The sequence below is a fragment of the Cervus elaphus genome, chromosome 27 (genome assembly GCF_910594005.1).
Source record: "Cervus elaphus chromosome 27, mCerEla1.1, whole genome shotgun sequence".
NCBI classification, from domain to species: Eukaryota; Metazoa; Chordata; class Mammalia; order Artiodactyla; family Cervidae; genus Cervus; species Cervus elaphus.
Window position 1 is genome coordinate 23753539 of NC_057841.1, and position 25254 is coordinate 23778792.

Genomic DNA, 25254 nt, shown 5'->3' on the forward strand with positions numbered 1-25254 from the left:
AAAACTATAAAAGGCTGTGCCATCTCTAGCCTCAACTTGAGCACCACCCCACAGCTCTGATCCCCAACCTGGAGACACTCCTGATGACCTCAGGTCCTTATCCACAGAGAGACCCTCTCTGCTTCCTACATGAAGAGGAAGGCCCTTCCCAGCCTCTGGGTCCTCAGTACAATAAAGACGCTATCCACACCTGGTGTAGGGAGGGCAGTGTGCTGTCATCTAATCCCAACTTTACCCTCACCATAGTGACATCACCATTGTCTTAACTGGAGGTAGCCAGGGTGTCTAATTTGTATATGAAAAGGGCTGAATCTGAACTCTGCAAAGGCCTTTCTCCCTCAATGCAAGAAAGTACCACAATTAAGACTCCCTCCACCTGAGTATCAAGACTCCCTCATGGGAAGGCAGATCAGCCCATCAGTGATCCAGTCAAGATAGCAGAGAGCAGAGCCACAGCTTAGAATCCCCTTGGTGGCCAAACAAGGACCAGTCCATCCTGACTTAGCTGGCGTGAGCACGAACCATTGAAAAAGACTAAAAGAAGACCGACTGTGGTCAAAGTCATGGACACTTAGAGGTCTATGTGCTGCAGCTCCAAGGTTGAGCAGTCAGTGGTCAGAGAAGTCTTTGTAGAGAAGGTGGGATTTGGACTCCAATTTGAAGAATAGATACAGTTGGGATGAGTAGAGTCGTTACACATAGGGAGATAACCCAAGGCCTGATTCACAGGTTGGACTGAGTTGATGTGTGAGGTCCAAGTCTGTGCCCGGGCCCTTGGAGCCAGGGGGTGGAGATCCATGGGTTGACCTTCATTGCCTTTATTCTGCCTGTCTCCCCTCCTCCACCCCTCATCACCTCTAAAACCAGGAGGCAGCACCCCTCCGGGCATCACTGCACCAGCCGTGCCTAGCATCCCGTCCCCCATTGGGGTGAACGGCTTCACCGGCCTCCCCCCACAGGCCAATGGGCAACCCGCTGCAGAAGCTGTATTTGCCAATGGCATCCACCCCTACCCAGGTAAGCACATCTGGTACCCCTTCCTTCTCCATGCGGCATGCTCCTCATCCTTTCCTGTCCCTGCCCTCACTGTTATCACGGGAATGTGTGGCTCCTTCCCTCTGTCTGTTCTTTGGTGGAACCCCAAATGTGATCAGGGAGAGATCCTGCCCTCCTTCAGGGAGCTTCTGATGGGAGAGAAGACAGATCCATGGGTGTTTGTCGGTCTGATGGGTGAGAAAAAAAACCATTTCTGGGACTCCCTCGGGGGAGAGAAGAGAATAGATGAGTTTTTCAACCAGGTAGAGAGAGGCTGCTACACTGCTACATCACTTCAGTCATGTCCGACTCTGTGTGACCCCATAGACAGCAGCCCACCAGGCTCCCCTGTCCCTGGGATTCCCCAGGCAAGAACACTGGAGTGGGTTGCCATTTCCTTCTCCAATGCATGAAAGTGAAAAGTGAAAGTGAAGTTGCTCAGTCATGTCTGACTCTTCAAGACCCCATGGACTGCAGCCCACCAGGCTCCTCCATCCATGGGATTTTCCAGGCAAGAATACTGGAGTGGGGTGCCATTGCCTTCTCCAAAAGAGAGGCTAGTAACTGCAAATTACTTGAGAGTGAATTTGACCCAAAGAAGTGAGGGTATAGATGCTAAAAGAATAATTACATTTAGTTTTAAGTAGGAAAAGACTCTTCCAGGAAGGAAGTGGAGGTATATAGATTGCTAGACTGGTTAGTACCCACCACTTCGGTCCCTTGCTGCATACCAAAACTGTGGTCAGCACCTTGAACAGAGGACCAGAACCTTGGACAGCTCCTGGGTCCTGCTTGAATTCTGGCACACAGGAAGATCCAGGAGGCCTGCCCTTGAATAACTTTCAGTTCAGTCCAGTGGCTCAGTCGTGTCTGACTCTTTGTGACCTCATGGACTGCAGCATGCCAGGCCTCCCATTCAATCACCAACTCCTAGAGTTTACTCAAACTCAGGTCCGTTGAGTCAGTGATGCCATCCAACCATCTCATCCTCTGTTGTCCCCTTCTCCTCCTGCCTTCAATCTTTCCCAGCATCAGGGTCTTTTCCAATGAGTCACTTCTTTGCATCAGGTGGCCACACTACTGGAGTTTCAGCTTCAGCATCAGTCCTTTCAGTGAATATTCAGAACTACTTTCCTTTAGGATTGACTGGTTTGATCTCCTTGCAGTCCAAGGGACTCTCTCTTTGTTCCTCTAAAATTTGAATAACTTTGTTCCTCTAAGATTTGGCAGTTCTGTGGTAAGACTGCCCAGTTGACTTGAAGCAGGGCCTCTCTCTGGTCTTGAGGGTGGACTTGCATTGGCACAGGGAAGGTGGGCCCAAAGCTCTAGAGTAGACCGGTAAGAGGCAATGCAATAGGATGATGAGAGCTGTGTCCTCCTTCTTGGAGGGCAGGTAATGAGGTCACAGAGTCCCCATAAGCCTCATTTAGTGCCCAATCTGTGACAGATGAAAGGGGGGCCCCAGAAGGAGGGCAGGACATGGTCTGATCTCTGAGGAGATCAGAATCCAGGCAGGAGTACAGTATGCATCGACAGAATATGGTACAGCAGAGTTTCATCAAGAGTGAGTGTTCTCTGACTTGAGATGCTTAAGGATTCAAATGAAGGGAGAGTTCATTGTGCATGGATGAGCAAGGAGCAGTGTGCTGCAGAGGGGCCATCCTGGTGGGTCAGAGAGTGTAAGGACGTTGGCCCAACTAGAGCAGAGGAGGGCAGCCTTGGGGGGCACATTAGTGCTCCACACTCTTATTGCCCACCAGAATCTACTGTGCAAACCCACAGATGCCCAGATTCTGATTTCAGCATTCTGGAGTGAGACCCAGACACCCAGAGAATATACAAGCTCCACCAGCAGCAGAGGACAAGGTTACCGAGCCAGAGAGAAATGGAGGAGAATTTCCTGACTTTGAACTTAGAGTTGCTGTTTATCCCCTCCCCGTGTTTTCCCACACCTCACCCCTCAGTGCATAGCACAGAGGTCAGAGAAGCCTAGAGGATGAAGTGACAGGGCCTAGAGGGGAATCTGGAGTGTTGTTGAAGGGCGAAGGCTCCAGGCTGGGAGGGGCTTGGCAAGCTGGAGATGGGAGAGACCCCACCCATCTCAGGTTCCTGGGCTCCTCCTCACTCAGGCTTGTGGGCTGGGAGATACAGTCCCCAGCACATCTGAGTGGTTTCACCGCCCCCTCCCCTCCCTGCCCACAGGCCCATCTGGATCTCTGGATTTTGACAAACCTGTTCTTTCCCCACCCCCACCAACATCTGTGAACTATTTCCCTCATGGAATTTGGAAAGGTTTCTCTCCCCCATTTGTAACAATCTGGCACATCCCATAAACAATCCCCTGCCAAAGCAGGAGGGAGGGATGAAGGGAAGGAAAGGAAAAAAGTAGTACATTAAAAAAATTCATTTACCATCTTTAAATGTGGAGTTTGGAGCTGCTATAATGAGCGAGATCCTTCAAAGTGTTCATTCTTTGGCAGTTACTAATGAGGCCATTAAGCAGAGAAGTAGAGAGGAGGCTCTGAAATGCTTTTCTCCACTACCTAGCCCCAGGTAGCATCTCTACTCTCCCCTCTTGCCCTCGAGATCATGCTGGAAGCACACAGTGTGGCCTTTTCTGCCACATAACACCATGAAGGGGTGGCTTTTGAAATAATAAGGACTGTTCATTCCTCGCTACGTCGCACTATTTGCTGAGCACTTGCTGTGATCCTAGCATTGTTGCAGAGGGACCTGCCGTATAAGTCGTACACCTTCTGTTCTGCGTAGGGCCCAAACTTTGCCCAAAGAAGAGATATCTTTTTTCTAGATGGTATAAAGGCCAGTTCCGGAGCTGGGTAGACCACGAGGACAAGCAAGATAGCTCTCTCTCTCCAGGGAGCTAGGGCTGGTGCAAGAGTCAGGTGGGGAGGGAGCAGGCGGTCACGTGGCCAACCACCACTACCACCGCCTCTCCAGTGTCCACCCTGGGTGAAACAGAGGGGTAGGTTTTGTCCTGGACAACCCCAGGTGGGAAGGAACCTGCATCCTTACCCATCTTTAGCTCACCCCTCTGAGCTGTGCCCTCCCCCGAGGACCTCTGGCCCAGGACTTTCCCTTGCCCCCCTGACACCCAGTGCTATCATTCTGGTGTGACTTTACTGAGAGGTTCAGGGGAGGGAGCTCAGACAGGAGGATTGGGAATTCTTCCTGGTCTACTGGCCCCAGAGCCTGGCATGGCCAGTTAGCTTGGCTAGCTTGGGTCACCAGGCAGATAAACCTGGATGGTTTCCTTTCTATCTCCCTGTGTTCTCCAGCTGGTCTCAAAGGTAATGAGGCTGGATATTTCCCCACCCACCTCCCTGGGCCCCCAAGGCCAGCCCACTCCCACTTCGGTCATCACTGACCTGCATCACCAAAGGCAGAGCTCACCGTTGGTCCATGCACCATCCAGACTTTTGCCCACCACATCTGCAGACACCACAAAGGCAACAGAAGTGAACCGAGCCTGTTCCCTGGTCCAGCTTCCCCGGGTTGCTTGCCAAAGTATCAGCCTCTGGTGCTCCGGCACTGGGCGGTGGATATCCTGGTGGATATCATGAGATTGGGTGTGATAAGGCCCTTGGTCTTCTGGTTCCCCGGTGTCTGTGGACAGACAGATATCATTTGTGGGGCAGATCTCAATTGTGTGGTCGGTCCTACCACGGGCATGCCCGGGAGTGGAAGACCTGTGTGCCTCATGCAAACTCCTAAAGAATTTGGGAGGGGGTCCCTCTATTTGAGCAGGCGTGGGTGGCCCAGAGAGAATGTCAGGATGAGGCCTCCATGCTCTTTCAGGTTCTGCCCCCTAGTTCCACTGGGGACTAGGGTTAAGTGAGGAGGAGACCACCCTCCTGACAGCCTCTGGCCCCCTTGCCTGTTCTCACACAGGCCTTCTCCAGGACCAGATCCCTCAGGTGTCCCCCCACCCAGCCCCTCATGGTCAAGCCCCCCCTGTTGTCTCCTTCCCCGCCCTCCCCAGCCTTCTGCATGAGCCCCCCAAACCTTCTGCTGCCCCCCAAAGCGGCAGCCTACAGCCCCCAACCAGGGGGAGCAGCCCACCACCCTTCTGAGGGCCCCAGGCTGGGGAAAGGGCCGCCCCCTCCCAGCCATTCAGGGAGCCTGCCTCAGATGTCCTGCTACAGGACAGGGACCGCGGTGGCCGGGAAGGCAGTGTGGCTGCAGCAGCATCTCCAGGGGCGTGGCGGGGGAGGGGCTGGTTTGAGCAGGCATTGCTGACCTCTGCCCTTTGGCTCCCCTGCAGCGCAGAGCCCCACGGCCGCGGACCCCCTGCAGCAGGCCTACGCCGGAGTGCAGCAGTATGCAGGTCGTTAGTATCCACGCGTCCCCACGGTGGTCCCCACGGTGGTCCCCGGCTGCGGGCACCTCCCTGTGCCTGGGCACCAATGCCCCGCCCCACCCAAGCCTGGGCTTAGCAGTGTGGGGGTTCGGGGGAGTGGGGAGGGACTGACAGGGAGCTGTGGTCCCTCCACCAGGCTGCCTCGCTCTCTGCAGGCGTCCTTTGGTGATCAGGCCGAGCTTACCTCACCCTCATTCATCCTGGCAGTGGTGGGGGTTCAGAACCCCATTTGAACTGGTGAGCTGGGCTAAGCTTTAGCCTTGCTGTGAAGCAGCATCTCTGAGGCCAGATGTGCCACCCGCATGGTGCTGCCAGGGCGGGTCTGTCCAGGGGCACCAGCCTCCCAGCAGCACCACATGAGACTGGAGCTGGGGGGCCACTGTCCCAGAAAGCACAGATGACTGTTTGAAGGAAGGGAAGCAGCTTCCATTCCCTCCAACTCCCAGCCACACACAGGCAACAGGAGTGGGGCCCGAGCGAGGAAGACCAGGAATGTGGAGGACAGGCCGCCAAAGGTAGAAAAAAGGAGAAGCGGGCAGGTAGCCTCAGGTCACTGAATGGGGAGGTGATGAGCTACTGTGGGAAGCCCAAGGTCAGCTGTCAGCCAAGCTTCTCTCCTGCCTCTGGGCTGGACAACACACATATGTGTGCAAACACACACACCCTCCACAATCATCTCTGCCAGCCAGGGTCCTGCTGTCTGGCCCCATCAGGGTCCCTCTCCTCGTTGCATTCAGATGAGCTGGCAGTGTCTCCCCGGAGGGTAATGGGGCTGCCTGGTATATGGGGGTCTGCATGAGCTGGCTGTCACCTAGAGTGCAGGGGAAGCTCTCTTCCTCACCTGCTGAGCCCCCTAAACCCCTTCGGGAGCCAGGCCAGGCTGAGGAGGGTCTAGCCAGTCCTGTGCCTCCTCTGACCCTTTTTCCATTTGAATATAGAAAGCATCAGATTTGTTCAACTCAGTCCTCAGCCCCTGGGGAACCAGCCACTGGCAGGATTCCAGAGGCCAAGCTCACACCTAGGGTGACTCCCCACCTCCCACACAGGTGCCATCTGAGCACGGGTGAGGTTGTGTGAGCCCGAGGCAGCTAGGGCTCAGAGAAGGGGAAACCTGGTGGGTTCCAGGTGGTGTGGGGCCATCCTTTCCATTCTGATGTTTTTGATTATCCATTATTGTGGATTATCTGCACATGTGGGTTGTTCCTTGTAGCAGATTAAACTCACCTCCCCCATGCACCCACCAGCATTCACACACACATGCATACACACATGCACACACACATTCATACATCGGCATGCACACACACGCATGCATACACACATGCATACACTGGCATGCACACACACATGCACACACATGCATACACTGGCATGTGCATACACATGCACACACACATGCATACACTGGCATGCACACACACATGCACACACCAGCATGCACACACACATTTATACATAGGCATGCACACACACATGCATACACCGGCATGCACACACACACATGCATACACTGGCATACACACACACATGCATACATCGGCATGCACACACACATGCATACACTGGCATGCACACACACATGCATACATCGGCATGCACACACACATGCATACACTGGCATGCACACATGCATACACCAGCATGCCCACACACACATGCATACACCGGCATGCACACACACATGCGCACACACATGCATACACCAGCATGCACACACATGCACACACACCAGTGCACGTATGCAACTTCTAGTCTTCCCTTTGCTGCTTGTCCTTCATTACTGCTAAAAACCGACGTTATGTTAAAAGTGCATTTTTTTCACTGGTCTGCTTTGACTGCTCACCACTGAAACGTCTCTCTTTCTTCCTGCCTGTCACCCGTCTCTCTTCGTGTCACTGTCACCGTCTCTCGCTCTTGCCTCTTCCCTTGGGTCCTCCAGCAGCCGCCTACCCTGCTGCCTATGGTCAGATAAGCCAGGCCTTTCCTCAGCCACCTCCAATGATCCCCCAGCAACAGAGAGAAGGTGAGTCTGCCAGTGGGGCTCCTACGCCCCTCCCCCTTCTCCCCCCAAAGAGGCTGCTCCCCCAGGCCTTTGGCGGTGGTGTTCTGTTGGCAGAGTGACCACATCTGCATTGTGCCGAGGGTGAGGGGGGTTGCGGGACTGTGAGAGGTGGAGTGGAGGTGCATGTCACAGGCAACTCTGCAAACCCCAGTGGAGGGAGGTCAGGACGGTGGGGGCCTGGAGGAGGCAGGGTCCAGGAGTCGCCCCTCCCACAATGGGCAGTGTTTGTCCAGCGGAGAGGAAGGGGAGACATAGGGATGCTTATGGCTGGGGTGGTGGGCAGGAGCGGGGAGACCAGTTCCATCTAGGACAGAAGCTCTGCCCTCTCGGTGAGCAGGAGAGCCCACCTGGAGCTCCCAGGGCAGGATCCAAGGGTGGGTGAGGGGATGGGGTGCTCTGGTGTAGGCCTAGCAAAATAAGGGGATCCCAGAAAGCTGGCTTTGAGGCCCTGCTCTGAGCAGGGAAGCAGGCCAATGGGCCTCAGATGCTGGAACCTCCTCGAGACCCTAAGAGTCCTCCCATTGCAGAGTCTGGAGCCCCATGGGGACTGGATAACAAGTCCAAGCTCACAGAGACCAGTTTGATGGGGTCCTGTCTCCCACCACATGAAAAGGGTCACTCTGCCAGTGAGGCCACCACACCCACTCAGTAGCCCACATGGCCAGAAAGGTCCGCTGGTTTCCAGATCACTGGTTTGTAGTCCTTGCAGCAGATGGTCCCACAGCTATGGGAGGTGGGCTAGTCCTAGAAACGACCTAGTTTGGCTGTTAGTCCAAAGCTCTGTGGTCCCAAACAGGCCCCAGAGCCTGGACAGCTGAGAGCCTGGTCTTTGAAGCGAACCCTTCTAGGTTCGAGTCCTAGCTCGGCCTCTCCTCTCTCAGCCTTGGCGTCCTCACCTGTAGAATGAGGACAGTGGCAATCACTCCCTGGAGGGGTGTGAGGATCACCTAGCTCAAGACTGTCTCCAGACTCCAGCAGTCACCTGCTGATTTCTCACTGTGCATGCCGCCCTTCTCTCACCAGTTGGTCACCCCCTCCAAAGTTGTACGTGAGGCATTCTCTCATTTCACGTGCAGGGGGCCGCTCCCAAGACCTGTGTCACCATCTTCCCAGGGCCCGTGAAGATCAAGCCGCAGGAACCCAGCTGGGTGCACAGCGAGGCCCCCTGCTCGCTCCTGCAGCCACGCGCTGCTGCAGCTCCAAGTCACACCCGAGCCCATCGGTGAAATGGGGGTGGGTGATAGGGCATCAGCCTGCCTCTGCCAGCAGGTCCCCTCCCTGGGCTGTGGCCCTGGAGCCTGCCCTGCCCTCCTCCCTCCAGTCTGTGCCTTCCAGCACCACATCAGTCAGATCAGAGTCACAAGTGGTGGGGTCCAGCTTTGCCCATCTCAGGCCCAGAACTGTGCCCAAGGGCCCTTACTGCTTTTGTCACCACTGTGACATCAGGCTGACCCTCCCTTACCTTGTAGTCAGTGCCCTGAATCACTCTGGCCTGTGGCTCAGAGGCCTCTACACACAAACACACACACACACACACAGCTGCAGATCAGTGCTGCTTGCCCCAACACACATGACAGCCCCTACCACTGGTGTAAACCCATCCCCTTCATCTGCTCCCTGTCCTACCCGCTACCTCACACTTTGTACCAGCCCATGCATCTAGCTCTGAACTCTTCCACGTACCTTCTCTCCATCTCAGAGCAGCATCAGGCCCTCCCACCCCCATGCCCTGCTCCCTAGAGCAGACCCTGTGTCGCCACTCTGGCAACACCAGTCCCCACTCTGGCCTCCCCTCAGACAGGGGGGCCTCCCACTGTTGTCCCCATCCTCCCTGACTTTGGTACCCTGGGGGAGCAGGGAAGAGGGAGAGGTGAGATGTGAACCTAGATCTTTAGAGAGGTACACTGCATACAGGGGTGAACTCACGGTGCTGGGAGTGGGGTCTTTGGGGAATTCTTTGGGGTCCTGAAGTCTTCAGATTTGGAGATGGGGAGGTGGGTATCCAAGGCAGGGAGAACAGCAGGAGCAAAGGCAAGGCATGGGTGCTGCCAAGTATGAGGTGAGCCTGGAAATGGAGTGGGATGGAGCCAGACGAAAGCCATGTCCAGTTTTGCATGAGGCATGAACAAGAAGGTTGTGTTCCTCCAGGCATGCCAGTGGTTAGCCTCTTTCCACGTGGTCACCACCACTTGTGTCAATGCCATTGAGATACCAGGACATGCTGGCTGCTGGGCAGGAACCACCTTCCAGCTCCCTTGTCTTTGAGTTGACCCTGAGAACAGATGCCTGAAGCCCCTGAGGATGCCTGCCCCAGACCACCTGGGTTGTTGTGCCAGGGGACATGGTGCACTCCAGGCCCATCACTTTCTGTCTCTGGAGCTCCATTTCTCTTTTCTCCGAAGGCTGGATTGGACCAGATTGATATCCAAAGTCCTATGGTTGTGCCATCTGGATGCTCGATAATCTGGGAATTAGAGAATGCACTGAGGGCTCCAGGGTAGCCCGAGAATGACAATGTGTAGGCCCACTGTTGGGGGTGAGGGGCAGAGGGCTAGCCTGGGACTGGGAGAGCTGGCCCTGTGGGGCTCAGCCACACACCATGCTGAGGGGACTGAATGCATAGACTCTGCCCTTCGAGGCTCCTCGTCTCTTTTAAGGAGAACAGAAATAACATCCAAGCAGCTTGCAGGACTTGAGCTTGTAGGGAGGCCCCCAAGTTCAAGGTGGGTGTCAGAGTGCAGGGAGAGCAGAGTAGGAGTATGGGGAAGGCAAATGCTCCTGCCCCCTAGAAAGTGCCCCCTTCTGGCTGGAGAGAAATCTTCCCAGACCTACTGGAGAAAGAGCCTCAGTATTGCCCAGAATATGGGCTGTGGGAGCCCCAGAGCTGTGGGGACTCACATCTAGCTGGGAACCATCAAGGGACACATCCATAGGGTATGAGCCAGTGAAAACATGCCATGGTTGGAGGGGAAGGGAGGTGGGTGTGGTGGGGAGGAAGGGCCACCAGGGCTTGGGGAATTCTGCACCAGGACCCCTGGCAGTGGGTAAGGGAGCTCGCTTGCACCTGTTCTGAAAGCGCCGTCTAGGGAGTGGAGGCCAGAGAGTAGGGATGGGCAGATGGTGTGGGGCAGGGACCAGGGGCGAGGAGCTCATTGGTTCAGAGGGAGGCTTTGGTGGTCAGAGGACTCTTAGCTATCAGCTATGACCCTCAAGGGCACAGAAATAGATGGAAGATGTAAAAATAGAAGTCAGAAGTATGTCAGAAGTAGTTAGGCTTCGCAGGTGGCTCAGTGGTAAAAAGTCAACATGCAATGCAGCAGACATAGGTTCCATCCCTGGGTCAGGAAGATCCCCTGGAGTAGGAAATGGCAACCCACTCTAGTATTCTTGCCTGGAGAATCCCATGGACAGAGAAGCCTGGTGGGCTACAGTCCATGGAGTCACAAAGAACGGGACACGACTTAGCAACTGAGCACACACACACACAGTTTAAAAGGTCAAGTTTTATGTGGCACACTTTATTTTAGATGCAAGAAAAAGAGGAAGCAGCTTGGAGAGATTTCTCATTCAAAGAGCTAAAACTCAGCCTTTTGGTCACTTAAAAAGAAACATGTAAACTGAGCTGTAACTGAGCTGTAACATGGGTCTGGCATTTAAACTGAGCTGTAACAGAGCTGTAACACTCTTCCATCTGTCGCTTCAAATCTTTGCTGCGGTGAGACAGAAATGAGGAAATTACAAAGTCCCCCATCAAATTCATAATTAATTTTGAAAGAAACTGCCAGTATGTTTTAATTTTTATAAAAAAAATTTATTTTAAAAGAAACATGTAAATCTTTAGCTATCTGGAAATTTAGCTATCTGGAATCCAAGAGGATTCAGGATTTCTGGGGCACTGAAATTTATGATCGGGAAGTAGAGAGAGAGGAGGATGCAGACCATGGAGACAGACAGCCTGGGTCTGGGTTCATATCCTGGTTCCATCACCTTCTAGCTACGTGACTTGGCAGGTGACTTAACCTCTCTGGCCTCAGCTTTCTTATCTGTGAAGTGGGGATGACAGTAGCCTCAAGACAGCTGTAAGGATTAAGTGAATTAACATATACATAAAGTGTACAGAGCAGCCTGGCATGCAGTTAGCACTACAGAAGTGGCAGGGCTCTTATTGTTGAAATGGGGAGTCTTTTATATGATGAAGCTGGTGGTACCCTTGCTTGTGGGTGTCCCATCACGAAACCTTTCTATGAAGCCCTTTCTGCTTACCTGGCTTGCTGGAGCAGGTGGGATAAATCTTGGTTTCCACCTTCAAGATTAGGGCTAACTTTAAGGTTCAGGGCAGCGGAGGGTAAGGCCTTTGGGGATCAAGTGGGAAAGAGTGGCTGCAGGCCAGGACAGAGGATGGGCATTCCAGGCCCAGAGTCCTGCCTTTGGCTGGGGGACAATGGGGAGTGAGGCTTGCAGAGACAGGGCTGCCCCCAGCACTTCCCTCCATCCTCCCCTGTGGGGGAGGTGCTGGGCAGGTCTCCCTACCCACTGCCTCTCCTCAGCATCTCTCCTCCAAGACTAACCAGGCACATTCACCCCATTCACTTGTTGCCTACACCCCTGGAGTCCTAGAGCTGCCAGGCACCCTGTGATGCGGAAAAGACCATTGAGGCACAGAGAGGTTCAGAGACTTGCTCGAGGGCAGAGTGGAGACCAGAGCTCAGACCCGGGGCTCAGCAGCTCCCCACTTTTCTGTGGCCGCTTTTGGACCTTGGATGAGACCCCCCTCCTAACCTCGCCCCTACCCCTCCCTGCTGCCGCTGCCTAACTCGCTCACCTCTCCTCTGTCTCTCTCTTCCCCCACCCCGCCATCCCTCCTCCCCCGACCCCCTCCCCCCCCCACCGCAGGGCCCGAGGGCTGTAACCTGTTCATCTACCATCTGCCCCAGGAGTTTGGGGACGCTGAGCTGATGCAGATGTTCCTCCCTTTCGGTAATGTCATCTCCTCGAAAGTGTTTGTGGATCGGGCGACTAACCAAAGTAAATGCTTTGGTGGGTAAAGATAACAAACCAACTTCACCTAGGACAGGGTGGTGTTCGCACCAATTTACCGGTGTCCAACTGCTTTTAACATGCTTCTTCACATCGCCGCGCCCCCACTCCCAAGTGCTCCTGTGCCCAGCCTCCAGCCTCCATCTCTCACCCTTTTCTCTCTTCCGTTCTTTGGTTTCTTGGCTTTCCCTGCCCACTCCCATCCAGTCTCCTACCCACCACCCCCAGTCCAAGGGAGAGCCTCCTCTCCCAGCCCCAAAGCTCAATTCCCACCAACTGAGAAGGGAAGGGACCCATCGTGGGCAGGAGGAGGAGGGGCAGGGGGCAGAGCCTCACAACAGCCATTCTCCCAGCACCCTTCTCCTCTCAAGGCTACAGTGGCCCTGGGGGTCAAAGCTGAGCATGATCCTTGGGGTGGGGGGTTCACCTGACTGAAGTCCCTACCCCACTGGCCCCTTGGCCTCCTCTGTCCATCTTTCTGTCCTGCGCCTGCCCCCCTTCTCTGTCTACCCTGCTCTTTGCTCCCTTCTTGCCATCCAATGCACCGTCCTCCCCGAACCCCCACCCCTCAGGCCACCAGAGTGAAACTGTCGAGGAATCAGGAAGAGGAAACTGGTCCCTGCCCTCAGGAAGCCTCAGGTCTGAGCTTAGATGAAAATCATATCTATTCAATGGCAGTGAGATCTGCCAGGCACCAACTAATGGAGGAATGAGACAGGCAGGTGGATGCAAGCAGACAGAAGGGGAGGGAATTCCAAGCAGGGGGAAATAGAATGGATGAGCATATGGGGGCTGGGATGAGGAGAGTCAGAGGCTAGTGGATGAGGAAATTGGAGGCTTTGGAGAGAAAGGAAGGTTCAGGGGAGACCAGCTGTGAGGGCAAGTCTGTGCCGGGGAGCGTTTCAATCATTCAGGTGAGGATGCTTCATATGGTGCTGTAGGCAGTGGAAGATGAGGGAGTAATGGGATGAAGATACCTTTGGGAAATTCTCCTGAACAGAGTGTTAGACGGGAGACAAAGGACTTGGGAGGATCTAGGAGTATGGCTATCAGATAAAACACAAGATACCTAGTTAAACTGGCATTTTGGATAAGTAACAGATATATTTTTAGTATACATATGTCCCAAATGAGTCTTCCCTGGTCGTTCAGAAGGTAAAGAATCTGCCTGCAAGGTGGCAGACCCAGGTTCAGTCCCTGGGTTGGTAAGAGCCCCTACAGAGGGGAATGGTAACCCACCCTAATATTCTTGCCTGGAGAATTCCATGGACAGAGGAGCCTGGTGGGCTACAGTCCATGAGGTCACAGAGTCGGACATGACTGAGTGACTAACACACACAGATGTCCCAAATATTATGTGCAATATGTCCCATGCAATATTGGAGATATACTAAAAAAGTATTTATTGCTTATCTGAAATTCCACTTCAGCTGGGCTTCCCGAGTTTTAGTTTGCTTCAGACCTCCTGGAAACCCACCTCATCACCACACCTCTCCTCTCCACTCCACCACAGCTCCTCTCCCACCTCTTCTGCCTCCATGAGAGCTGCTTTCTCAGGTCTGATCTACTCCTGAGTCCCCCAGAATTGAGGATTCTGGTCCCCAGACAGCCACACATGGAACCAGAGTTGAGTCAGCCCGGCACCTCCAGGATGACCCCCAGATTCAGGGGCTATGAGACAGAATAGGATCGTTATTTGACCAGGGAACCTGGGTCCCCTCTTGGGGATGGGGGAGGGGGAAAGGTACAAAAGTGCAGAAGTGCCGGAAAGCATGTGTTAAAGAGATTCCAGTTTGGAGATCAGTTCTCCAGGTCCATGAAGGGCTTCGGGGTGGAAATGATGCTCCCCAAGGCAGTCAAGATCTTTGCACAGTGTCCCTTCCCTTCTAGCAGCTGCCACTAAAAATCCGTGGTACTTCAGAGGCATACGGTTGCCCAGCAGCTCATTTCTCTGGGGGATGGGAGAACAAGGCCAAAGGAAAAGACCAGGGTGCACCCCTCCACTGTTTGGTGTTTCTTCTGACAAATTACAGTTATGTATGTAAAAACAGCAGACTGGAGATCAGCTGCATTTGGTCTCTAAGTAAGCCTCAGATGTTCCATAAGTCAGAAGAAAACTGCAAAGAGCCCAGACTTGCTGGGTACCCAGGCTGGAGCAGGCTCAGTCTGCAGCCTTTTCCCTTGGCATCTATGCTGTGCCACTCCCTCCAGTCAACCCCAGATTATCCTTGCCGTTAGCTCATTCAAGTTCTCCAGCAAAGACTTGCCCTACTTTTCTGGAAGTCCTCCCCCGTATACCTCTGCTCTGGTTCTTTCTCTCTTCCTGAACAAACATCTAGCACTGAAACACCCACCAGCCTTGAGAAAGGCCAGGATCCCGCCCAGCGGGCCGGCCCAGTGACTCCTCCTTCAGTCTCTTGGATTCCCTCCCTTGCTTTGGCAGCCCAGCCTGTGCTGTCTCCCCAGCATGCACTCACGGGCGCGCTTACTCTCTGGGTCAGTGTCCGCATTTGTGGAGTGGGGATTTCAGGGGTCAGCTCTCAGTGATGCTGTGAACGTTACACAAGATATTCCATGTGACGGACCTAGTCAGAGTGGACCTTCAGGAGGTGCTAGGGCCCCTTTTATTCTCCCTAAAAGGGCTATGTTGCTCCACGCGTGGTCCTCTGTGAAAATGAACTCCTCAGAGTCTTCCCTTGCTCTTTATGACCATAAACAGAATCTTTTGGAGGCCTTCGTGAGCCTCACAAATGGTTTTTGCGTTGGAGGACGGGCTGGAGGGCCACCAGGAGGGCATCCTGCCTGCACAGCCTTCATGGTCTGGGAGGCGGGTGCCTTCTCAGGGGTGGAAGGAATGGGGCAGAGGGCTCTAGGAGACAGGACACAGCCCTGGAAACCAGGTACATGGGAGATGGTGCCCAGAGCCTTGCCGAGGGGGCCAGCGGGGAGATGCTCCCTGCCCTGACTGCTAGCCAGTTAAGAACGTTCAGGAAGAAAAGTTCCTTGAGCCTGGAACCCTTCCCAACCCCCAGGCTTCTAATACTCAACCTGAAGCTGGGCTTCTTGCCTCCTCCCAGAACTTCTCTCTCTCCTTTTACACCTTCGCCCTACACAGCATCTCCGGCCCTTTTTATCTTTGTTCCGCCTCTTTCCTACTTCGCCCATATTTGTTTGTTTTTTTTGGGGGGGGGGGGGTTGGGGAGGGAGCTGTCACCAACAGTTAGGTTATCTTGTCCTGGTAGGAAGGGAGGCTTTTAGCTTGCCTAAAAAGAGAGCGATGTAACAGATGCACCATTCACACATTTGAAAACTGCTCTGCTGACAGCTTGACTGTAGTTTTGTGGGGAAGGGATGGGCCAGGAGGGCATGAGAGGGGGAGGTGTAAAGATGACTCACACTGATTTCTAACTACGGATAATCCGAAATCCTTCCTGTGTATTTAGGTGTATAGATGAATACAGATTTTGGATATGTTGCCCTGAGCCCAGCTGTGACCAGTCTCATCTGAGCTCACATGCTAGCCCTCTTCGAGTACACTCACATGTACCTGCAGACATCCCTCCCCCGTCTTTGATGATGCATGGTTGCAAGAGAAAATGTGCAGAAATGCAGGAGGGAGAAAGAGAAAAAAGGCCAGAAGAGGTAGTGTCTGGGTGGAGGTTAAGGTGAAAAAGGGTCACCACATGGGGAGAGTGAGGGAGGGGTCTCAGGCAGGACCGTGGGACCACAGATAGTTAACCAAGAAACAGCTTTCTACCTTGGCAGGGTCTGTACATCTATCCCTTATATATCTAATGGCCATTTGGGGACAAACGCCCCAAATGCACATTTGCAGGATGGCCAGGAAACTTTGCCAAGCTTAGTTTCATATTTGCAGGATCTAAGTCCATTTTACTACAGAAACAGCCTCCAAAGTCAAATAAATTCCAGAAAATACAAGGTTTAAAAAAAAGCCATAAAGAAGAGAGAAGTTGGGATGGGAGGGGGATGTTTTTGTTGGTTAATGTGCCAGGAACTGTTCCAGAGTGACCTGGCTGTAAACCCACCTGACCACAGAAAGTCCTTTCTCAAGGAGCACCGTTTAGAGCTGTTTTGGGAAATGCTGATGTAGTGTAGTCTATAAATAGGAGATGCATTCGAAGTTCCAAAAGGTGTCAACTTTGGGAACCTAATCCAGTCCCACCTGGGAGCTGCTTGCTTCAGGTGACTGGGAGCCATGAATGGTTCTATATCCTTGTCCTGGGATGTTGGGAGGAGTGAACATGTGACAAGCACTTCTGCAGCCTGTAGTACACGGAGAAGGCTCTCAGCGAACTTTCACTAATAGGGTCAATTTGTACTATTACTGTTACATCATTATCAGTGCTATGAGTGGTTCACAGGGGACGCGTCAAGTGGGCGCGTGCTTAGTCCAGGGCAAGAGCCGCTGCTCCCAGGATGGAGCTGTACTAAACATAAAAGGGTGGTGCGACCGGCCTCTGGGAGCGAGGTGGCGTTTCACGCGAGCCAGTGTGGACTGACCCGGGTGGCCACCCGGAGCCTGGCTGGGGGGGGCCTAGGCCTGGACGGAGCGGGCGGAGGGGCGGCGGGGACCCCGCCTCGGCCCCGGCCCGCGGCCGGCGGCGCTCGCTACGGGGGCGGCTGGGATCGGCGGCGGCGACGTTCGCTCCGGGGCGCCTCCCCTCCCTCCCCTCGCACTCCTCTCTCTCCCCAGGCCGGCCCCCCGTGCCCTCCCGCTGCCAGGCCCCCTCCTGTCAGGGAGGACAGTGTCCAATAAACTCCTCCGCCCGCAGGTGTGTCCGCCCTCTCCCACCGCAGGCGGGGGCTGAGGTGCCGGGGCCGGCCGGGGTGGGGGAGAGGGCGCCCGGGATAGCGGCGCCGCCGAGAGCCGAGGCGGAGAGGGGGCGGCCCTCCTGGGCCCGCGCGGGTCGGGGAGCCGGGAGCCTCCTCAGCGCGGGCCCCGGAAGTGGCCGCGCGCACGAGGGCTGTGAGGGAGGGGTGCGAGGCCGGGGCCGGGGGGCGGGGGCCGAGAAGGGCGGAGCCTCTAGCTCCGGCCCCGGAGGCTCGGCGGGAGTGGGCGGGGCCTCCGCCCGCCCCGCCCCCCGGCCCTAGGCGCCCGCCCTTCTCCCCCTCCCCTTCCCGCCCCCTCCGGCAGGGGCGGCCCCGTGGAAACCCAGGCCCTCGTCCCTCGTGTCTCGCTAGGCTTCGTGAGCTTCGACAACCCGGCCAGCGCGCAGACCGCCATCCAGGCCATGAACGGCTTCCAGATCGGCATGAAGAGGCTCAAGGTGCAGCTGAAGCGGCCCAAAGACGCCAATCGCCCGTACTGAGCGCCAGCGGGAGCGTCCCCCGGGGGAGACCAGGACTCGCACAGGTAACCGGGATCGGCCGGGGCGCGGGAACGGGGGAGGTTGGGGAGGTTGATACCGGACGGACCCGCCGCCTCCTCTGGCCTCTGTTGCCAGGACCCTCGTTGTGCCTTGGACCCGCTGCGCCCAGCTCGACCTGCTCCCAGGGGGCAGGCGCAGAGCTGTGGTCATCCCAGGCAGAAATGGGCATGGCCAGCCCCCTGCTGCAAAGCCAAGAGGGGGCAGGAGGGAGGGAACTGCTTTGAGAAGGTCTACACTGGCAATCTTGTTTGCCAGAAAAATCCTAGGGTGAGCCGATGGCAAGCTCAGGGCCAGGCGAGTTTGGGCGACATAGGCTTTGTGGTGGGGAGCTATAGACATGTGCTGGGGCCTTCTCCCAGATTCCCTGGCTCTCCACTCTCCAGCTCTGGAGGCCTGTCAACACTTGACCACCTCACCCCTCCAGTTCCCCACAGCTCAGTCTGGAGAGGAGGGAACAGGACTTTTCAAAGAGAACTTTACCAACAAAACAAAACAAAACAAGAGGGGACAGAGGCCGAGGAGGGTGACTGTATGTACTGGACTGGGGCCACTTACCCTGCCCACTTCTCAGAGCCCGTGATGAGTGGAGGTGTCACTTTTCCCAGCTCTTTGAGTCCTGCCTTAAAGCTGGAGGCACCATCAGGCCACTCCTCCTCCAGGCCACTTACTCCCCTGGATGAAGCAGCTTCCTGGGGCAGGGTCGGGGGCAGGGTGAGGTGGGAGATTTGCCTGGTCATCAAGAGTTCACCCCCAGCCTGGCTTTCCCCACTGCGGTGCCCTCCTGCCATCCCAGCTTGCTCCCGGGCCAGGACCAGGCTGCCAGCCCTCTGCCATTTCCACAGTTCTGTGCGTCAGCTACTGTTAGGTGCTCAGCATGAGTGATACTGATCAGAATCCTTGTCCTTAGCAAGGGAGGCAGATATCAAACAAGGACATACGATCAAAGAGTAAATTATATAGGGTATTGAAATTGTTGGTTACAGTTAAATCAGGTAGTCAGAGTAGACCTAGCTGAGAAAGTGATATTTGAGCAGAGATCTGAAGAAGGGAAGGCAGGGAGCCGTGCCAGGGTTCAGAGGGGTATGGTATACAGGCTCCAAGGTGAGGGCAAGGTGGTGTGTGCAAGGACCAGCAGTAGGCCGAGATGATGGAGAGCTATGGCAGGTTGGGGGCTGGGGGAGCAGAAAAGGAGATCCCAGGGGTGAGGAGGGCCACCTCGTGTAGGAACCCAGTCCACTGCATGGACTTGAGCGTCTCCGCTGAAATGAAGGGCTAAGTGAGCCACTGGAGAGCTCTGCAGGCAGAGGGCTGTGGGTGACTTGCATTTGAGTAGGATCGCTGGCTTCTGTGTTGATAGACCGTGGGGCCACAAGCAGAGGTCTAGTGCCTGGACCGCTCAGTCCAGGGGGATGGCAGTCACTCGAGGTGCTGTGAAGGAGCTGGTGCTGTTCGGAAGGAATTCAAGGGGGTGTGAGAGAAAGAGGGTTAGGATGGTGCTTGGATTTCTGGCCGGAGGGGCTGCAAGGGCAGAGTAGTTGTGACCTGAGATGGAGAGGGCTTGCGAGAAAGGTCAGTCACGTGACAGTTACACCTCCCAGTGAAGGGTCAGAGTCTGGAGTCTGGGAGGGAGGGCTCCAGTTTCCTAGTCTCCTCTCAGATCCCCGAACTGCCAGTAGGACCCCTTTTGTCCACCTGGGAGCAGCCATACTCACCTTCTCTCCAAGAGGTTTCTTGAGCCTCTATTCACAGCAAGACTGGAAAAGCAAAGTCTGTGTCCCTTGCTTCCTGAATTCCTGCCCCTGCCCATCTCTGGTCTGCATGAAATGCGCATGAGCACACGCGTGCGGGTGCGCACGCACACACACACAAATGCGCATGCGTGCACACACGCACACCCGTCCATTCAGAGTGTGGGCACTTTCCTGTGCTCAGTTACGGGAGGCAGAGATGCATGTCACCATCCTGCCCGCGTGGAGCTTCTGGCTCTATGGCAGCCAGCAGATGGTGCAGAGGGCACGTTTCCAGAGGAGGGAGGACCAGTGCAGTGGAAGTGCCCTTTCGTGACATGGAGCACATTTTCTTCAATAGGTTAACTCTGCCATCAGGGCATGACCTGGGTCAAGGTGCTTACCCTCTTGGGCTTCCATTTCTCCAGTGATGAAACCCAGGTGCTGGAGCCATCAGAAGTTTTCAGGTGGGGGCATGCTGGGGGCTCATGCCCTGGGATTCTGTGGCTCCCTTGAAAGCAGCCTGTCTTAGCCTTGTAGACCTCGATGCAAGTAAGACCCAAGGAAGGAGGGGACATCTAGGTCAGAGGAAGGGGTGAGGGAGGCAGATTTGTTTGGGACAGAAGGTAAGAAGAGGCCCTCAGGGTAGAACCAGTTAGCAGTCGTAATTGCGGGGGCGGGGGACTTGAGGGGAGTAGTTTAAAAAGCAGAGTGGTTCTTCCACCAGGGAATACAAAAGCCAGGAAAGATGAGAACCACAGGTTTTCCCACTATGCTCACCATGCTCAAGGCTTTGTTCTTGTAGGTAGCAACTCTGAGACATAACTGTATACTTGTCGCTGCCTATAAGGTAGGCAGTGTTGTTATTCCCGTTTTACAGTTGGAGCACACACAGATTAAGTCACTTGCCAATCAGCTACTGAGTGGTTGAGTCATGATTTGGCGGGAGGCTGCTTAACCCCTTCCTTCAAGTAGGGAGAATGATAAAACCCCCTGTATTCTCGTCCCACTCTCTCCTACCCCAGAGTTTCCTGACTACCAGAGGGGACACATCACAACATCTCCTTTCTCTGGGGTCAGCCATCGACTGACTACCCCTTCACTAGGCAGTCCCCTACAAACACTGTGATGTCACATAACCCCTATGCTTCCCTGGTGGCTCAGTGGTAAAGAATCTGCCTGCCAATGCAGGAAATGTGAGTTCAATCCCTGGGGCAGGAAGATCCCCTGGAGGAGGATATGGCAACCCACTCCATGATTCTTGCCTGGGGAATCCCATGGACAGAGGAGACTGGCAGACAATAGTCCATGGGTCGCAAAAGGGTTGGACGTGACTTAGCGACTAAACAATAACATGTAAGTCCTACATTCAGGCTGACCCTTTGGCTGCATTCACGGGATTTTAACAAATGGTGCATTCAGGCTTTCCCAGCCCAGGGCTGTTAGAGGCTATAACCGAAGGTAGGTGCCAGCTAAGGGCCAGACTCGGGGACTGCAGTGGGAAGTGGCTGCTGCCAGCAAGGGAGGGAGGAAGCAGCTATAAAAGCAGCTTAAAGTTGCATGATTTTACAGACCAACAAGGGATGTTTACAGATGATGAGTTCCGGTTGCTCAGAAGGACAGAGGTCAGCTGAGCAGGGGCTCAGGGGACATGGCTAGGCGTGAAGAGGCCCGGGGAGGGGGATCTCCGAGCCAGTGGTGAAGACAGAGGCTTAGAGGTGGTCAAATCAGAACTGGGGTGAGGGGGGTCTGGGGAAGGAGAGGGGCCCTGGGAGGGCAGCTGCGGGCAGGGAAGTGTGGTTGGGCTCTGGTTCCCTGAAACGAGGCCTGGGTAGGATGCAGTCTGTGCCTCCTATTAGGTGGGTTCCTGGCATCCTTGCAGCCCCTGCCCCTTATCTTGTGCTAAGATGGGAGTTTCTCCAAGAAATCTTTACTGGGAAACTAAGAGGAAGGAAACAGGCAGAAGCATGAAACATGATATCCGGTCCAGGAAGACACCCAAGTCCCTTGTCCCACCTTGGAGCATGCTGAGCTTGAGCTGAGGGCAGGTGCCTGGCTGTGCAGTTCTGCAGGGGGAGAGCTGAGGGGGAGAACGTGCTGAGTGGCGGGTCTGACTCCCTGGGAGCCCCGTGTCTCTGGATCCTGGGAGCCCCGCCCTGTGTCTCTGGACCCTGGGCTTAGATCTGAGTGTGCTTTTGCACAGAGTCTGCTCCGAGCTTTGCAGGCACGGGTGCTTCAGGTCAGACCTGCCTGGTGCTGGGCTGTGGTTTTGGGCCTGAGCCTTCTCTGGCCAGAGGCCAGCTGTGTTTAGAACCTGGCATCTAAATTGGCTCAACTTGACCATAACTTCCTCACCCAGGTCATGGGGTGGGGGGTGGGGGTGCTTCCCAGGCCTGATTCAAGTTCCCCACGCTGGTCAGTGACCCTGCTGCCACGTCTAGGGCTGGGCCCGGAGAGGCTGTTCCAGAGGGCGGCCAGGCAGGGGTCACGGCAGGCAGAGGGGCCACTGTCTCACGTGAAGGGAGTGGCCAGCCAGCGGAACCCGGGGGAGCCTCCCTAGGCTAAGTGTGAGAGTGTGTTTACGTGCTGGGGCCAAGTGTGTGTGAGAGCTTTGGGGAGGGGCTGTGTGGAATCCCCAGCGTCGACCACAGGCAGGCACTGAAGGGAGGCTGGAGGCAAGCTGGCAGCCAGCGAAGGAACCCCGCGGGGCGGGGAGGAGTGGGCGTCCCAGGACTGGGTGGGAGTCCCTGGGGGCCCCTTAGTTACACTTGCGTGGTGACACCTGGTGCCTCTGTGCCGCGTGGCTTGTGGGATCTTAGTTCCCCCATCGGGGATTGAACCTGTGCCCTGGGCAGTGAAAGCACGGAGTCCAAACCACGGGACAACTAGGGAGTCCCCCCCCCCCGCCCCCCCCCCCGCCACCCCCCAGTTCTGAGGCCTCTTCTCCCACCCCACCAGCCTGCCAGTTGGCTCTCGTGGGTGCTGGGTCTACGGGTTTTCCTTGTGGAGGGGCTGGGGCTGCAGGCGGGGCTTGGTGGGCCCTGGTCTCAGGGAGGGGGATCTGCTGCAGGAAGAGCCAGCCGGCCGGCTGGCAGGCAGAGAGGCCCTGGCTCCTCAGAGAAGGCAGAGCCGGGGGCCAGATTTAGGCTTAGAATTGTCACCTCTCAGCTATGTTGCATCTTATCCACAGCGACACTTCACAGTCTCAGGCTTCCCTTCCACACAGCCTGAGGGAAACCCAAAGCTGAGAGCAGGAGCCGCTATGGGTGGAAGCCGGGGACATTGGAGACCAGCCTGGTGCACAGGCTTAGCACAGGCCGGGGTGCTGCAGGGGACCAGGGGCTGGGGAGCGAGCTCGGGGGTAACCAGGAGGAGGGGTGGGGCCGGGGACCCCCAGGGCCCTGGGTGGAGGCAGAGGACGCCAAATGGTGAATGAAGCGTGTTCAAGACAACGCAAATTGGAGTAACTGGATGGTGCTTCACCGAGAGGGGGATCTCAGCCTGCACCAGTTAGGGCTCCATCAGTAAAGAAGACAGTGAGAAGGGTCAGTCCAGAAAGTCATCCGTCGGGGGGGATGTGGGGTGTGAAGAAGCGGAGAAGGGGGAGGCAGGGGAGGCAGGGAGGGGGGGAAGCAGAGAGCACGGTGGCGGCAGCAGCAGAGACCGGCAGGGAGCCAGGCCCATAGCTGCTCTTCTCCAGTGGACTCTCCTTTTCCCTGCAACCTACCCTCCAGGGCGCCCTAGCCTCCCCCGTGACCCTTTCCTGGGTCAGAGCTTCGGGACCCCGCCTCGCTTTGGGCCCCCTTGGGAGCAAAGCAGAGTAAGGCAGCCGTGAAACACGACATCAGCCATGCCAGGGTGTGTTTGTAGAATTCCGAGAACACTGCCGTGATGGACTTTAAATCTCCCCACTGAGAGTGCTGGTTCTCTAAAGGCTCTAAGGACCGAGGGTCAAGGCCAAGCGGCAGGGGGCCGGCCTGTGGCCTCCCGCAGCTTCCCGGTGCCCTTAGCGGGGACGCCCTTCCCTGGGGATGGTGGCCACCGCGGGCCGGGACGGGTGGGAGGCCGGGTGGCCGTGGGTGTGGAACGTCCCGGGCAGCCGAGTGTTTGCTGGACAGACCCCCGGACACAGCGGTCGCCTTAGGCAGCCTCTGACCCACCCGGCAAATGGGAGCCACCCGGTCAGGCTCCCCTTGCTGACCACAGGCTGCAGCCAGGAAGGCTGGGGAGGCGAGGCGCGATCGGCCCCTGGGGGAGAGAGAAAGAATCAAGGAGGGGGTCAAAGCAGAGAGCGTGTCCCCCTGACCTGCTCGCCGGCCAAGGTGGTTTGAGGGGCTGTTTTCTTTTTTTCCGGCCTCCTCGCCAAACTGCCGACGCCCTCCCTCCTGTTCCCCGGAGCATGACGGATGCCCGTAGTGGCCCTGTGTGAGGTTCTGCTGTTGTTCACAGTGTATCACCTGTCTGCATCAGCAACCGTGTGTGCGTGTGCGTGCGTGCGTGCGTGTGCGTGTTGACGTGCCCATGTCGTTCGTCTGCCGCTTCCTCCATCCTTTTGGGTTTTTTTCCGTTCTCTTATGATTTGACTGCTGTTCTCTCATCGAGCTTTTAGATTGATGCTGTGGTCTGGTGCTGTATAAATATTTTTCCTTTTAATTTTGTTTTAACTTCTTCCTTGCCCGTCTTCACCCTCAACCCGACTCTCCCTGTCCCCCCACCCTGCTCCCCACAATCCCCGACCCCTCCCACCCTTCCTCCTCCTCCCCGCCTTACCCACACTCTTGTCCTCTCTCTCTTTCTCTCTCTCTCTCTCTACATATATAAATATATATATAAATCTTTTCTTCTTTTGTCATTCAATCAAATTCCAACAACCCAACCAGGGCCAGTCAAATCCACCACAGTCTCGCGCTGAGCTAGGAATAAAGTTCACGTAATCACATGAGAGTGGAGAAAACAGTCCCCCATCCGTAAGTTCAAATCAACTCAAAGTTCACAGTGTGACATGATGGCGTCATGTAACAAGGCTAAGAATCGGTTGCATGACAATTGCCGTCAAGTTTCGTGGAGGTGCTGTGATTGGAGCGTTTTTCTTGGATGTTGTATCAGTTGATGATTGGCCAGTCATGATCACACGTGCATTTTCTTGACTTTTGTGCTGCCACAATCTTTTTTGCTGTGCTCATTTTCGTTTCGTTCTTGGTGCTTGCAGTGGTTTTACTTTCTGTTGTTTGGTTTTTCTTGTTCAGCGTTTTTTATGCTTCTCTAGATGTCACATAGAGAAAAAAAAAAAAAAGAACAAAAAAAATAGTAAAAATAAAGATGAATTCCCGAATTATCGGACATGGGATCATTTAACTGTGCAAACCATTATTTTTTTTTCTTAAAAATAAGGAAAACACCTTAAAAGTATCTATGCGTGGTTGATTTACTTGCACTTGAAAATATTGTGATTTTATTTTTTTCTAGAAATTTGGGGGCCTTTTTCAATTGACACTTTCTAGGTCTGGTCTTTTTCAAGTTAGGCTATTTTAAATCTCACTTCAAAAGGAAAAACAAAAACAAAATCTCTACAGTAACAGAATGATAAAAAAAAAAAAATTCTAAACCAAAAAACTAGAGCTCAAA

The 25254-nt window shown here is 55.0% G+C and overlaps 2 protein-coding genes across 52 annotated transcripts in view; one reads left to right on the forward strand and one right to left on the reverse strand.

Annotated features, from left to right (window-relative positions):
- CELF4 (CUGBP Elav-like family member 4) overlaps positions 1-25254 on the forward strand; it is a 313604-nt gene that overhangs the window by 284857 nt on the left and 3493 nt on the right. For 6 of the 50 annotated variants that reach the window (XM_043889128.1, XM_043889132.1, XM_043889130.1 and 3 more), the window contains exons 8-12: positions 868-1017; positions 5318-5383; positions 7353-7436; positions 12369-12512; positions 17715-17886. In XM_043889128.1, coding sequence (XP_043745063.1) covers positions 868-1017; positions 5318-5383; positions 7353-7436; positions 12369-12512; positions 17715-17842 — 572 coding nt within the window. In that variant the 3' untranslated portion in view covers positions 17843-17886. Of the gene's footprint in view, positions 1-867; positions 1018-5317; positions 5384-7352; positions 7437-12368; positions 12513-17226; positions 17306-17714; positions 17887-24509; positions 24598-25254 lie in introns of those variants that run through there. The other 44 variants (XM_043889142.1, XM_043889143.1, XM_043889154.1 and 41 more) reach the window with 16 other exon arrangements.
- Positions 24777-25254, reverse strand: part of KIAA1328 (KIAA1328 ortholog) — a 440823-nt gene continuing 440345 nt past the window's right edge. For both annotated transcript variants that reach the window (XM_043889124.1, XM_043889126.1), the window contains one exon: positions 24777-24891. The gene's annotated coding sequence lies outside the window, so the exon portion shown is untranslated. The remainder of the gene's footprint in view (positions 24892-25254) is intronic.